General features: G+C 46.6%; 1 protein-coding gene across 2 annotated transcripts in view; it reads right to left on the reverse strand.

The window, feature by feature from the left end:
* ror1 (receptor tyrosine kinase-like orphan receptor 1) overlaps positions 1–16844 on the reverse strand; it is an 80485-nt gene that overhangs the window by 15282 nt on the left and 48359 nt on the right. For both annotated transcript variants that reach the window (XM_081718330.1, XM_081718331.1), the window contains exons 2-4: positions 8805–8876; positions 3981–4268; positions 3185–3221 (exon numbers count right to left, since the gene is read on the reverse strand). In XM_081718330.1, coding sequence (XP_081574456.1) covers positions 3185–3221; positions 3981–4268; positions 8805–8876 — 397 coding nt within the window. The remainder of the gene's footprint in view (positions 1–3184; positions 3222–3980; positions 4269–8804; positions 8877–16844) is intronic.

Consider the following 16844-nt stretch of genomic DNA (forward strand, 5'->3'; position numbering starts at 1 on the left):
GCTATAAACAGTGTGGTGGAGACGTGGGGCTGTGTGATTTTTCAGGGGCATGGTATAAAGATGTCCCCGCAGATACGCTTCACTAGGAGCCAGCAGAATGGTTGCACTGTGTACACTGAGCTGTCTCTTCACAGTAAAGTCTCAGCACAGAAATCATGTCTGTTTACCCTGAACTAAGGATATTTTGATAAGGAAAACTTATGGTTTTCCTTCCCAGGTCTTCTCTCCTGTTATAAATGTCTGTCACTTTCACGTGAATGAAGCTTGAACTCCGAGCGTGACAGCAGGCCGAGGTAGAGCTGAGATATCTAACATGGCTCTGACAATTAACAATGCAGAGGATGTGTGAGAATTACCAAGGAACCAATAAAAAGAGGCAATGAGGGAATTCACTAGTGGACTTCATGGAATACCTGTGCAGACTATACCACAAGGAAAAATCTCAATTCCTCAACCACTGACCACAAAACACTCATCAGTTCATGCTGATCATCACATTCTATGAACCCCCCCCCCCCCCCCCCACCAATGGCCACCCTACGCTACACTATCCTTTGGAGAAAAAGATGCACACCTCAACCAAGTAGTCGGCTTTGGTGAATAAAAGTTTGGCATTGTCTATAAAACACTTCTGCAAGAATGCTGAACAAGGAGCTACAAGGCAGAAGTCCTTTACATTCATCTATCATTTCATCCTATCGGTGACGTTTGGACCAGAACAAAGATGTCCATTGTTCCAGTTCTGGATGCCCGGTGCCTTCCTCATGCACGGTGTTCAGTTACCTCCTCACCAGGTGGTCCCCGTAAAGTCAGCAAAAGCAAAAGCTAAAGACAAGCATGAGAAAAAAAATCCATGTTGCGTTTATTACGAGACCACGAAGGTGTGTTGTCATAAGGCTCGGTGGAGAGCAGTTGAGATGTAAAGGTTCACCAGGAGGCCAGACAGACCGGGACGTGTGCAGGTATCCTCTGCTGAGGACCGGCAGAGGAAAAGCCAAGCTGATCCCAGGGACTGACCTCTTTTTTCCACGACCTTCGGGGCTTCGGGCTAAGGAACGTAGCTAGGAAAGGATCATCTGTTCATAGCCTGCAGCGTTCATGTACACAACGTTTTTTTCAAGCTGCGACGTCATCAAACGACTGTGTTATGGAAGTTTGAGAGGGCAACAAAATTAGGAACTTGCATATTCAAAGATATTTGTCAGTGTCTGGGTACGATGAGAGTATGAAAGGACAGCCTGTTCTGGAGGAGGCGTGAGCGGGAAGCCAGGGGTGCAGGTCCTGCACACAGACTCGGCTCTCCCGACTAACACGCTCTTTAAACTATTTCACAATCTGTATTGGCGGATTCGCGGACAACTCCCCAGCCTAACTGCACTTCATTATCCTTTGTGTTTCTCCTTCTCTCCCATCATCCTCCCCCCAAGAAAGCACAGCCTGCTCACTGTCCCTCACCCAGCAGCAGGAGTGGAGTGCCGACCCAACCGCCGTCCTGTCCAGCCCTCTGCTGGATAAACAGGGCTTGGGCCGGCCCCTGGGCAGGAGGCTACGCGGGGAAGGGATTCATTAGCGTCCCCGCCACAAAACCTCCGCCGGGGATGCTCCCTCCTCTCTCGGCCCACGCCAGGTGCCTCTCTCGCTCTGCCGAGATTGACGTTTTGACACGTTCCCTGGAAAGAGACGGTAGGGGAGGAGAAAAAAAAAAAAAGCAAACGGAACGGGCGAGTCCGCCGAGGCCTCTCGCTCCTGATGAGGACTGACGGGACTCAGTCTCGGCGCTCTTTGATCGTGACACTAATGATAACCAACAGGTCACGAGGAGCCTCAAAGAGAGCCCTGTGCGCCCCTTAATGAGTACATCGTAATGACGGCAGTTAGTCCAGACTGACCGTGCCGCCCTCCAGTTGAAGCTGAGGGGCACAGAAGCGGGTTTTGTTGGCTTTAATCAATATTAATGTGAGCTGGAAGTTGGCCAGGCATGTCACAGTGTCATGGGACTGGACCTAAATGCTCATTGGCGCAGATATCTACAGTGGTGAGGGGCAAACCCCTCCCCCTGGCCCTGCTGAGAGCTACTGATGCTCCAGTCGATGATTCACAAAAACGCATTCAGAAAATTGTTCACATTACGCTCCATTTTAACCAGATGGAAAAGGTCCACAATGTACCTTATGAAACAGCTTACTGCTACCACTGCCAAAGGATCATATCAGCTATTATTGATTTTGGCATGGAAAACACTGGGAAAAACAGAAATGACTGAAGTGTGTTTAGATTTACAGTGTGTGTAATCGCTGTCGCACTCTCGCTCCCTTACTCACGCACACTCCCTTCTCTTCATCCCGGCATTTCACCCTAACACATCTGCTTCTCCACTAACAGCTAGCATTGTGGTACTGTTTAATACGGCCAGCGCCATATTAAACAGTACCACAACAGCTGCCTTTGACAGTGACGAAGGAACGGATTTAGCAGGAGAAAACACATGTTTGCTAACTGAACGAGGGCTAAAGTCACTGATTTATTGTAATAAATGTGGGTACACACACACAGTAATACTGGCTAATACTAACAGACTGATCCTTGGCTAAAAGCCAAGTGATCCTGACTGGAAAGCTATGACCATGAACAGGTGCTAGCCATGGATGACGAAGACGTCCACATGTTGCGCTACATTACGCTTTCACTGCAAACAGCATGCCTGTGCTATTGCCAAATATTTTGAGGTTTTCTCTCAAGAAAGCACTGACTTTAATTTCACACACTTCATTAAAAAGTCAATCAGAACAGTACAGGACATCTCTGAGCTGCCAATTATCTAAACGGCCTTGGACAAATGTTTTGCAGCTCTACGTTGAATTGAGAACAGCACTGTTTGCCTGATACTCACACTTCACTACAGACCGGTCGAGCAACCAAACACACGGGGAGAAAAGGTAGCAAGGACACTAGACTGAAAACACACCCACACAGGGTTTACTCAAATTCTTCTTGCTACTCTACCTCAGGGGCACACTCAGATACAAGAGAAGGGCTTCAGCCTCTGCTCAGCAGCTACTGATGTGGCGATCGACCGGTCTCTCTCTTAAGCACAGCTTTCTTTTCCTGCCTGCACCGCTGTGGTTATTGGCCAGTAATGAACCCTGGACAGGGTACATGGTAAAGAGTTTAACAAGGAACTCACGGCGAAGGCCTTCCGGGCTGGCGTGTTGGCAGCGGATCTGGGGAGGAAAGAGGAGGAATCGTTTTAGACCAGGTCAGGAAGAAGTCGCTCACAGAGGCCCAGAGCACACACAGTCGAGGTGGAAGGCTGGCACAGTGGCGCGGTTAAGAACCGTGCTGACCTCATTTCACACCGATCCAGAATGCTGCTCTCCGCCAGCGTTCGGTGCTGACATTCCAGAAGGCTTTTCTGAAAAGGGTGTCGGATTGGTGCTACTTATTTACTGACGGCACGAATGATGGCTCATTATGCAACACGTCATGCATGCGGAATGGGACCGAATCCACACCAGACGAAAATATTTGCAAATCGGCTATGAAAGATTTATGCAGCCATATTATATTTATCAGAATTTTCTGCCTTTGAACTGTGGATATTTATGTTTTGGAAATATGCAATGGGACCAAATTTTTATAAATTAGAATGTTTATAAATTATTTTACTCTGGTAAAACAAACAAACAAAAAGGCTATTTCTATTGTACCCTTTAACTCATTAATCATGTTATTGCTATCATTGTACTTATATAATGTTTGTTTTTTTTAATATACATAACATTATAAAACAAAGGAGAAAGTTGTAGGTTTTTGAGACAAATGACCATTATGAGCAAGCAAATATCCACACAGGAAAACAATCCACACTTAGGTTTACTGTTAATCACATCTGAGTGAATATATATATTTTTTCTGAAATCAAAAACGAGTTAGCACAGCATTCGCACTGCACTGGCACGGCATTCACACGGCCGACTTACCAAACTTCACAAAGAGGATTCCAGTGGTGGAGACGGTTCCGTAGCTGTTGGAGGCCACACACTGGAAGTAGCCGGTGTCGGTGGTGTCCAAGTTGCGGATGCGGAGCCGTGAGCCATAGGGCGTCTGCCTGTAGGAGATACGGCGGGCCTCGGGTGCTACAGGGGCGTCGTTCTTCAGCCAGCGCACGGCTGGCGGGGGGTTCCCCGAAACGTGACAGTGCAGCTCGGCCGTCTGGCCAAGGGAGGTGGTGATGTTGTTCATGGGAGCGTCTAGCCTAAGGAAGTGGTCTGAGGAGATTTTGGGAATTGTGGAAAACAAATGGGAGACAGTTCAGAGGTATGGACAGCATAACGTTGACGCGCAGTCATTTTAGAGGATCTCTGGTGTTAACACAAAAGGAATATCCCATACCACGGCCAAGGTTTTAAAAATTGCACGACACTGCAATTATTTGACACTTTCTAATTATCTGACACATTCTAATTCTCACGAAAATATTTTTCCTCCGGGGAATATCCTCGGTCATAAATTTTGTGCGTGTGTGTGTGTGTGTGTGTGGGGGGAAGTGTGTTTCTGTCTGTTTGTAGAACATACATTTGCTTCCATGTGTAAGAAACCTGTCTAACTGCCAGTTAGGAATCCTTTACAAGACATTTTGTGGCTGCTTCTGTGTGGTAAATCATTACTTTGTCTCATTTGGGTTGGGCCTTGCCAAAGGGGACGGCGGAAACTCTAATGTAATACAAAAGCTTCTGGAAACTTCAAGCCCCAGAAAACCCATCTTTCCAGGGCCTGGGTTGGCTTTGAGAGCAGCCCAGCATAAACATAACAACCCCCGAAACCCCGATGGTAGGAAAAGCAAAATCGGCTTGTGGTGGACTCATCAAATCTGTCTTAACAAAGACAGCAGGGGACTGATGTGGTAACACACCCTGTGGGGTTCTCCCTCATGCCGCACAGAACACTGTTAAGGAGGCCCTCAAATCTGCATCTAAATGAAAGGTATAGTGAGTGAAAACAAACAACTCTGAACTCTTTGGGGTTTCCTCGCACTGATCCGTGGGTAGGCATGCCCATGCAGACTTTTACTGCTGGGGTTCCCTGTCCTCGGCACGATGCTTGCGTGACGACCTCGGCCTTCAGGGAACGTTTCCATCTCTCAGCACGAGACTCGAGGGCTACACCTCTGCTGTAATGTAATATTTCATCTTCAAATCATCTGTCTTGCGCCATCCCGTGTTAACGCGGCCAGTTAACGTCAGCCTGGTTGGTGCACGGCGATGTCTTTGAACCTTTTCCTTCTCGTTTTTGCAGACCTTCGCCCTCGCTGAGTGGGTTCTGGCGCCATGCCAGGAATGTGACTTTGACGAGGAAATTAATAAAAACATATTGAGTGGGAGAACTTCTGGGCTGCAGACAAGGTAAGGAGTCTGGGATCTACAGCTGTGCAGAGGAAGACGCAGTACTGATCTCCCCGTGGAGGGGGCCAGATTCTTCTCACTTGTGTTCTCTTTCTAAAAACCAAACACGGGTTCAACTACATCTGACAGGAGTATTCGCCAAAATATTTCTACTATTACCAGGGATCCGTTGGTCTGTTTAAGAGGACTTTAATCATTTCCTTTTAAAAAACATGGTGTGTGAGGACAACAAATTCCTTTTTAGTACCGAGGCAGATTTGCTGGTCTAATTCTATGCTGAATTGGTTACTACTTTACACAAATATCCTAGAAGTGAAAATAACTAATAAATAACTTAGAACAAGTTTCTTTCACTAATGCTACAGAATCACAGAATATTTCTGTTTTGGTTTGCTCAGTTTCACCATATAAACGCAGCCAACCTTTAAGCATTACTTTAAAAACGGCCTGTTGTTACTTAATGTGGCATCACAGAGGCGGTCTGGTGTAGGTGACCGTCTCTCACACATGTCCATCATTATAAGGCGTCTTTCTGTCTCTCTTCCTTGGCCCTCCCTTTGCGGTCCTCCATCCTGTTCTGGCCTTTCTAGCCGAGCCCTGCTGGGAATCTCTTCAGCCCTGATCCAGACAGATTTTTGCTGAGGTTCGTGTCTTCCTAGACAGATCTCTCCTCTATCTCGCTATCTTAATCTCCTCTGTCCAAACATACGCTCTCTTAAAACAATACACAAACGCTGCCGTCCGGCGTAACGGATATTAGCCCCGAAGTCCGGCTCCGGCCCACGGCCCTGAGTCACTCGCTCAGCAGAGACACCCTCCCAGTGCCCACTAATGAAGTAAGAATGTCATGACTCCTTTTGAATTCTGGGTGAAAGGAATCACGTACTCACTCGCGCATGTGTAAATGAATACACACATAGGCACACACACACTTATATATCCACATGCACATACACACATATGCAACAATACACACACACACACGCATACACACACACACACACACACACACACACACACACACACACACACACACACACACACACAGAGGCATCATCTGAAGATGATTAGATGTTAAGCTGCATTTCAAAGAGTCAAAAGCAATTGCATTTTTTGAGTTTCTGGTCTGTGTGGATAGTGGCTCTTTGTAAGCCTGCTTATGGTCTAGATTTGGAATGATATAAAGCATGAATGACAATCAGACCTTGGTAGGACAGTCAGACCTCTGAAGGAAATCGCACCTCTGCAGGAAACTGACATTAACAAGAACACCACACGCATCAAGCGAAGGAGTGAAGCCACATGTAGCAACATGCTCACGCCTACCGTTACTGTTCACTATTACATTTCTATAGGTCCCGTTACATGAAATGCTCTTTGCAGTGAGACAACACTTCGGATTATACTGAACCAGCTCTCTCCAAATTCTCGTCTCTGCACAGAGCGTTCTGGGTCTAGACGCAGTAGCTCTTCGGAACTGATCTGTTATACACAGCAGAGGCACGGTGAACAGGGACCTCTCTCAGTTTTATGGACATCTTCTCCAATCGCAGGCGCACGCAGCGCTGAACGTGTCAATCAAGCTCCCGCATGGACGTCGCGTGCGCATCTGCAGTCTGCAGGTGCGGTGCGTGAGATGTTTGGGCAGCTGGGCGCGTGCCTTTGAACGTTAGGAAGAGCAGCGAACACACACTGGAGCAGCAGGGCTAGCCGAGCTAGCGTTCGGCTCCGAGCTTCATTGACCCGGCAATTATACAGTTGCTGGAAAACGTCTGGAAAACTTGGCGGCTGGCCTCCAGCGTCGTTCCGCAGCACAAAGGCCCAGCTTTCCAGAGTGCCGAGTGCGGGCGCTGGGCGAGTGGTAGAGAGCAGCAGAGCCCAGGAGAACGTATTAACGGGAAATGTCCGCGGAGCAGAGGGCATACAAAAGGGGAAGGAGAAAGGAGCCTGTGACACGTAAGCGCTTAATTATTTTGCGATGGCCAGTCTATGATGTCAACCATGTGAAATTTCAATGCGCAGCTTCAGAGCAATTACGCCAATAAGATTATGACTTAAAGACCCCGTTTCCTTCACGTAGTTCACACCAGCTTCATCTGCATCTCCATCTATGAAAAAATGTAACAATGCAAACATAGAGGAGGCAGTGGGCTATACGAGACCACACGACAGAGTGCAGCAATCCAGCCACCTCTGTCCGAGAGCAGAGAGACAACTACATTCATCTCACCCTTTGAATTTAATACAATGATTTTACTATGTAATTTTGACTGTAGGAGCATGGAAAACCCCATGAAAACTCCCACACAAAGCCCCATGTGCAAACACACACACACACACACACACACACACACACACACACACACACACACACACACACACACACACACACACACACTCACACACACACACACTCACACACACACACACTCACACACACACACACTCACACACACACACACACACACACACACTCACACACACACACACACACACACACACACACACACACACACACACACACACACACACACACACACACACACACTCACACACACACACACTCACACACACACACACTCACACACACACACACACACACACACACTCACACACACACACACACACACTCACACACACACACACACTCACACACACACACACACACACACACACACACACACACACACACACACACACACACACACACACACACTCACACACACACACACTCACACACACACACACTCACACACTCACACACACACACACTCACACACACACACACTCACACACACACTCACACACACACACACACACACACACACACACACACACACACACACACACTCACACACACACACACTCACACACACACACACTCACACACTCACACACACACACACTCACACACACACACACTCACACACACACACACTCACACACACACACACTCACACACACACACACACACACACACACACACACTCACACACACACACACTCACACACACACACACTCACACACACACACACTCACACACACACACACTCACACACACACACACTCACACACACACTCACACACACACACACACACACACACACACACACACACACACACACACACTCACACACACACAAACACTCACACACACACACACACACACACACACTCACACACACACACACACACACACACACACACAGCTATTGACACATACTGATATGCACCAGCTATGAATGCTGTCTCCTTTGGCAATCAAAACCAAGCATAAGCTACAGACAAAACATGCTGCAATCACTGTCTACCTGCCTCTGCCACCTTGGGTTCGCTGCCCTCTCCCCACACAGACGGGCCGAGGCAATCCAAACAAACATGTCTGCGACAGACACACTCACCTTTCTGTGCATCACTGGAAACGTTCCAGCTGGAGACAGTCACCACGTTCGGGCCGGACGGAGCTTCTGCCCCTACAGAACGAAAGAGAGGCACTTTCATTCCGGCACAGCAGTCGGAAGTGTGGATCTGACCTGGTCTAAACACCCTCACCCACTATCCAAACACGCTCTTTCATGCAGACGTGGGAGTGTCTTTCCACCGCCCTGTGTGTCCTATGAGGAGCAGGTGAAAGAGTCACTAATACATGAAGATTATAGACTTGTTACTGTACCAAGGAGATTTCATTACAGTGCAGCAACACGATATCAGCAAGTGTTGACAGGTTTGGAGTTACTGATGCTCTCCTTACAATGGGTCCTTTTGAGTCAGGGCAGGGAATATCTCATCGCTTTAGTTGTACAAGACAATAAACAATGAGTGAGTCCCTGCAGCCCGTAGGGACTCGAGCTGGAGGGCTCTCTGTTCATGACAGAGGTGCGTGGTGTTTAAGGAGTGCACAGCATTAGTTCAGTTCTCTTCGCTGTCAATCATCTTAATGTAAGCATGCTCACAGAAATCCTAAAACATTCCGAAGCAGACACACTGCACACTCAGTAAAAACAGACATGATTCCTTTTATATACCTATAGTAGGTGTGTGTGTGTGTGTGTGTGTGTGTGTGTATGTGTGTGTGTGTTTGCATATGTGTGTGCACATATGCATCCTTATGCAAAAACTGGAATGTTGCTAATGGATCATGCAGACACCCCACTGCCTGGACTCAGTCTGCAGCATAAACTGCCTGGGTGCTAACAGACCTGGAACAGCTCTGGAATGGATGATGGGGGCACAGATTCCTTCTCCTTCCTGTTACCCCAAGCTGGCAAAAACCCGGCAAAATCTGAAGGACGCAGACAGCCAGGATTTTCTACCCTTGTCCTTTAAGGTGGCCAGGGCTATTATGTATACATATGTCCAATGGCAGCTAAAACAGGACACACAGCAAGGAGACTGTGCATATGCTTACATATGAAGACCTTGTCTGGGGAAGCATAAAAATGTGTTGTGTATATAAGGTTAAGACTTTAAGGATAACGCAATATTCAGCAATGAAGGGACATCCCTGCCAAAGGCAACTATCGAAACATATATACAGAGGTTTTTAGTGTTCGTACAACAACAATGTAAGAAAAGCATGTCACTTCTTCTTTGCACATAATTTGAAAGCCTTACTTCATATTCAAATCTAAACCCTGTTAAACGGCTCCGTCCTGTAGCGTTCTGGCCGATACGCCCTGTTCTTTTCATACGCCCTGTGCAGTGTGGGGCAACGGCATACGCACACACAGCACAGACCGCCGCGCAGACAAAACACCGAGGTGTGGCTTTGTTAATTGGGTGCTAATTTACCGTTAAATACGTCAGCTTTTACACGCTTGTAATGAGCTGTTAATATATATCCCCAACTGTTACTGCCAGTTGTGGCTCTGAAGCTTGACACACACACACACACACACACACACACACACACCCTGACCAGCCTCTGCTGTAAAAGAAACTTGCAGCTGTGCGAGGGAACAGGTGATGCAATATGGTCTACAGCTACTGAGGTACACGCAAACTATGCAAAAAATGAATGTGTCCCTCTCCTCTTACTCTTAATCATTCAGTACCAAGCAATTACATCGTATGCTCTATTTATAAAGGGACTACAGTATAAAGCAATAATCTCCAAATCTACCCCTGTATCTCTGCAATGTGTGTTCTCACTTCACCTAGGAAAACAGTCTGTTTTCTTTGAAACAGTGAGCAGATGCCAGATATCAAACAACACTGCCCCAAAGCGAGCAGCGCCAGTGGACAAGGTGAAACGCCGCAGTGAGGCAAGGAGAGAGAGAGAGAGAGAGAGAGAGAGAGAGAGAGAGAGAGAGAGAGAGAGAGAGAGACAGTGAGAGAGAGAGAGAAAGAGAGAGAGACAGAGAGAAAGAAAGAGAGACAGAGAGAGAGAGAGAAAGAGAAAGAGTGAAGGAGAGAAAGTGGGAGAGAGAGAGACAGAGAGAGGGAGAGAGAGGGAGAGAGAGAGAGACAGAGAGAAAGAGAGAGACAGAGAGAGAGAAAGAGAAAGAGCGAAGGAGAGAAAGGGGGAGAGAGAGAGAGACAGTGAGAGAGAGAGAGAAAGAGAGAGAGAGAGACAGAGAAAGAAAGAGAGACAGAGAGAGAGAAAGAGAAAGAGTGAAGGAGAGAAAGTAGGAGAGAGAGAGACAGAGAGAGAGGGAGAGAGAGAGAGACAGAGAGAGACAGAGAGAAAGAGAGAGACAGAGAGACAGAGAGAGAGAGAGAGAAAGAGAAAGAGCGAAGGAGAAAAAGTGAGGGAGAGAGAGAGAGAGAGAGAGAGAGAGAGAGAGAGAGAGGGTCTGGTTTTATATCAAAATTGATGAAAGGCATTTTTACCCAAATTAGACCACATCTGCAGTATAGCCATCATTAGATAATCAAGGAATATGTGGAAAACTGCAGGGCAATTTTCAGATTAGCATACTAAGGTTTCCCAACAACAAAGGCAAGTTTGCATTAAAAATCCCTTAGTCACAGACACTATCCTGGACCCAAAAAGATGACGCCCAGATCAGAGGTTATGCTGTGGGCTGAATACCCAATTTACAGTGGTGCTACACACCTACAATATTACACCAGCTAAAGAGGTCATTTGTACACACACACACACACACACACACACATGCACAGTGTATATTTAAAACCACTGCAAACTTCTCGTGGCTGGGTGGTTCTTAGTCCAATCTTTTTAGAAACCTGGTTATGATTAAAATTACATCATCAAAAATATCTGCAAGAACTCAAGAGTAGAAATGATTTATTGATCCTTTCAACTTTGATCTAAGAATCACATGGACTTACATTAAATCACATCACTCTTCAGATTTAGGAAGCAAACTGAAAATTCCACTATTAAAGCCTTGGGATGTGTGCCATGGTTCTGGTTTCATGTGCGAATGGTAAAAACAAATATCCATGTAGTTTAATATTATTGTATGGTTTCTTTCATAACCTTGAAATTACAGCTTTTCATGTGGCATGTATTATTGATATGCGTTCTATTAAATTGTAATGCCATGGTTCTTTCATGTGCCACAGCATTTGTTGGAAAACACAATAAACTGCAGTGTATGCTAACTTAAAACTGCACTGTTACTCGAGAGGTTCCCATGAAAAACACAATAAACTGCAGTGTATGCTAACTTAAAACTGCACTGATACTTCAGAGATTCCCATTAAAAACACCATAAACTGCAGTCTATGATAAACATAAAATTGCAGTGTTCCTAGAGATTCCCGTTAAAAACGCTATAAACTGCAGCGTATGGTAAACTTAAAAAGACACTGTTCCTAGAGAGAGCTCTAATAAAAACACAATAAACTGCAGTGTATACTAAATTTAAACCTGCACTGTTACTCGAGAGATTCCCGTTGAAATCACAATAAACTGCATATATGATAAACTTGAAACTGCATTATTACTCCAGAGATTTCCATTAAAATGGGCATTGGTTATAGGACTGAAGCAAATAAGCCTCCAAATCCCAGATCTCTCTCCTCACTGGTAAGTGAAAGTCTGACAGAGTCTGTATATGAAATTTAAAAAAACTGCCATATTGACTGAAACATTTATTTTTGTTTAGAAAACAACCTGTAATTACCAGGAAATATATACACTGAAAGTTGATATAAAGAATGTTCGTCTGTTTTCCCATAAAAGTAGCTAACCATATTTTAAGTACAGAATAGAAAACATGGTGTAATATTAATGGCCTCACACTTTAAAGAATTCTGTATTCACCTTAACACCAGTGAAGATTTTTTCCAGTGAAAATAAGATCAACAGAGGCTGCAAATACGAAGTACACGTTCTCTTCTTGGACCCAGCACAGAACAGCTGCCTTAATGAGTTATTAGTGCAATTAATGCTGGGCTCCGGAATATAAACGGAAAAAGTGAAACTCGCCGGGCCCAGTGTGCCGGACAATAAAGCCGTTTGTTTACGGACGGAGAGCGAAAGAGGGAGGTGATGATGAAGGTGCTCGTAAATTCTGATGTTTGGGGATGGGCGCTGGTCCCAGCTCCAGCGCTGACGTTTGGTTTGGCTGTTTCACCTCGTCCACTGTCAGTGCCCTGTAGCAAACAGCTCTTAACCAATGGCCCTGGACCTGTGCGCAGGAGGAGTGGGAAAGGAAGAGGAGGAAAGAGGGAAAAACGGAGGGAAAAGAAGCACGGAGGAGAATCCCGACCTCGTGAGAAAGTTGGGAGTTCCGGGAGTTTGTGGTGGACAGAAGGGGGTTTCTTCACTGCCGCGTGAGCCAAGCTGGGCCGTACAAAAGGAAAACCAATAATGAACGAGGACGGAGGGAGAAGGCTCCACCTGCGTGCACCATGGGTGACAGGAACCCACCCCTCCCCAGCACCTCCTGCACGTACCTCGTAACGCGATAGGTCCGTCCGGGCTCCGGGAGGTCCCGCCTTACCCGGAACAGGCCAGCGGGGAGACGGGCCCGAGGCTGGGCAGGGAACCCGAGCGAGTGGCTGGGGCACGGTGGGTGTAACACAGGGACCTCTCCCATTCGCGTGACAGACAGCAGGCCAGGGGAAAGGGACGGCCCTTCCGGTCAGCCCGCTTCAGATGGACGGCGGCCCGGCCCAGCTGGGCGCTCCACTCCTGGGGGTTCATGGTAACGAGCGGGTTGCCGAGCCGCTCAGGAGGCTTACACGTGCGGCTGATTTGCATAGCTCTGGAGAGAGCTGATCGTGCTAGATCCTCTTAGCGAAAACGGCAGCTCGACGTCCTCTCGACCAGGTGACACACAAATGACTTTTAGCTTCTGTGCGAGGCTACTTTTCAGACCAAAGTTGTTTCATGAACTGGCATTTTTGACCCTTTTTACAGTCACCTCTGTTCAGTCAGCCTAAAGACGAATTCCGTGACTGCCATTCCCAAAATAAAGTAACTCACAGTTAAAGACAGGACTAGCACCTCAGTGATATGGGCTAGCATGGCAGACCTGATAGTGGAACCAAAAGAGAAACAAAAAGTGAACAGTCATGAGACTTAAAATTGTCATTTTAATGGCTGAGCCTTTAGCCAGTCCTCATACATGTGCTGGGAGCGAGAGCACTATCTACTGGTCCTCAGCTTGCTTCTGTATCAGGAGCTCACACACACACACACACACACACACACATATATGAAAGTGGAATTAACAGCCATGCGCCTGTTACACAGCTGCTAAACTGGCTTTAGCGGAGCCAAATCATTCGCAGTAGAGAGGAGCAGTGGGACAGATTAGCTTTTTCTTAAAAGTCTCCGAGCTATTTCAAAGGAGAGGCATCGCTCACGTTTCGGGTTAATTCCAGAAACTGAGCGCGCTGTTGGTTCAGATGCGCGACACGTCACAAATGCGATATTGATTTACCCTTTAATGAAGCGAGCACTCGCGTGCCACTGCGTCCGAATGGATCTGGTTGCAGTGGGATCACATGGGAATGCAGAGAGACGGACACAGCGTTTAGATCTGCAGCAGCGCTGCTGGAGTCCGCATGCTGCATGTGGACACTCACCATAGAATGACAGCTGGCCCGAGCAGGAGATCTGGAACAGATGGGTTTGAAGAAGCTCAGGTTAACCCGGCGGCATTTCGACATTGATACAGATCGGACGACGCGATGCGGCGGGGATTTGGCCTAAATCCACCCACTCGTCTGATCGGGATTACCCAAATGCTTCGGCGGGTCATTTCTGAGGCTCCGTGAAAGTAACGGAATATGATGCAGAACGCAGGAGAGTCAGGCATCAGTCATGAGGCATCTTGCAACATTTACCGTTGGCTACTGTCTCTGCTCGTGCGATGACTGTGGAAACTGAAAAGTCCGAGAAATGGATTGTGTGTTAATAACACTTCCTTAGGACTATCAATCATCTGAGGCCTGTGGCCTGAACAAACCTACTCATACACCATCTGGCCAACACCTGTCAGGTGCCCAGAGATGCTCCACCCTAAATATGTGATGGAAAAAAGTCTTATATAGGTTAATACCCACAAATTCTTCGAATGTAATAAATGAATCACGAATGATACACAAGAGTGTGCATAAAAAAATGCCTGCCGATTTGGTTAGCATTCCATCCAGCTGAATAACAAACAAGGCAGATTAACTGAGTTTCCACACGTTCATAACTTTTTCCTTAAGAGGTTATTTCCCTGCAAGCAAAGGTTGCTCTCCTTGAGTTATGGCTGGCTTTGCAGCTGGAAAAGGAGCTATGAAACAGGCGATGCATATTATCAACACCGTTCTAATCTGCGCCAAAGGGAAGAAGTTGCTAGGGAGTTGCTGCAATGATGCATTCCCCTAAAAACACCGCTGGGAATGAATCACTAGATGAATCCGGACACTGATCAATACATACACGTTGTCTTAAAATGGGATGCATTCCTAGCTACCTAACAGCGCGGCCCATGAGGAATGGAAACCATCTGTGAGCTTACAAGTGTCTCCCTTTCTATGCCTTTGTTACTTGACCTGATGGTGTGACAGTCACGGCACATTGCAAAGGCTTAAGAGCCAGAATAGTCCATGTGTCCGGTCAAAGACGGCCCTATTATTCCTCCTTTCGTGGTCCTCTTGTGATGTAGCCAACTAAGGAGAGGGCCAATGGGATGTCTAACGCTTGAGTAGCCTCCAACTCTCTCTGCTGCAAATCAGGAGGACACCCTGTTAATGGGGCCGGGGAAATGAGCAGCCATGTTCTGTTGGCTCAGATTAATGAGAAAAGAGAGCCACAGTGAGAGAGAGAGAGAGAGAGAGAGAGAGAGAGAGAGAGAGAGAGAGAGAGAGAGATGGAGAGTATAAGAGAAGATTATCTATAATCTATAGAGAGTATATGAGTCTATGGAACAAAAATGCAACACGGTCTAACAATGTCCCATCAAAGCTAGTGTAAAATTAGTAAAAATAGGCCAACATATATGCAAAAATCTTTCCTTGGTAGTTTGACTTTGAATGATTCACTATATTAAAGAAAGTCAGAATGCATGCTATGATATATGCGAGAGCCTGCTGAGGATTTTTCCTCCTGCAAACCACGAAGACTTCCACACGCAGACAACACAGAGAGAAGCAAGGACCAGCTGTCAGCTACAGGAACGTCTGTCGGCCCACAACATAAGCCATGCAGGGGCCCAGCAGCAGATCAGTCCAAGAAGAAAGTTTCATTAGAACAGTTCCTCTATGTACAGCTAACATCTGTGCTAGGGGGCTACGGTGATTTGTCTCCGTTTTAACACAAAATACCCCAAAGAAAGAAAGATAAAAGCTGGCCAAATTCAGGCCGACCGCTGAAGGCCACTGTTCAGTACATGGAATAGGTGTGCGTTTGCTACGTAGCGCACGCAGTCTTTATGAAGTATCGGCGCAAGACACAGAGTTTGACGCTGGTAAAAGATCTCTCTCCTGAGGTGTTCCTGGTCTGAGGATCTGCCAGTAAATTTCGAGCCCTTAATGAACTGCGCTTCTCATGTGATTTGAAAGAAAGCGGAGCAGCAGAGGAAAATACCACACTGAAAAGGGGAAGGCTAATCACTTTTTGGTGGTTATATGATAAAAAAAAATCATATAATATTGACAATTATTGAGATGAATAATGTTTACTGAATTGTACAGACTTTTACTCACTACTGAATACCTGTTAATGGCTTAAGTGAAGATTTCAATCCAACATTCAAATGCATCTCCAGGCTCTTCTATATTTGTATATTCAGGTGTTGTCACACAGATGTTGACCAAAGCAGTTTGTGCAACAGGCCATATGCTTGCGTTTCCACGGAGTGAACGCAAGTGACTAAAATCAAAACAAAGCAAGATGACGTAAAGCCAGTCTGGGTCTGCTTAGGGGCTGGGCTACAAACTGCTAGAGGGAACGCTCACGGACATGTACACAAATTAGCGCACGTTAGAGTGTGTGTGTGTGTGTGTGTGTGTGTGTGTGTGTGTGT

Source organism: Electrophorus electricus, chromosome 7 (assembly GCF_041902795.1).
Source record: "Electrophorus electricus isolate QZ-2024a chromosome 7, ASM4190279v1, whole genome shotgun sequence".
Taxonomy (NCBI): domain Eukaryota; kingdom Metazoa; phylum Chordata; class Actinopteri; order Gymnotiformes; family Gymnotidae; genus Electrophorus; species Electrophorus electricus.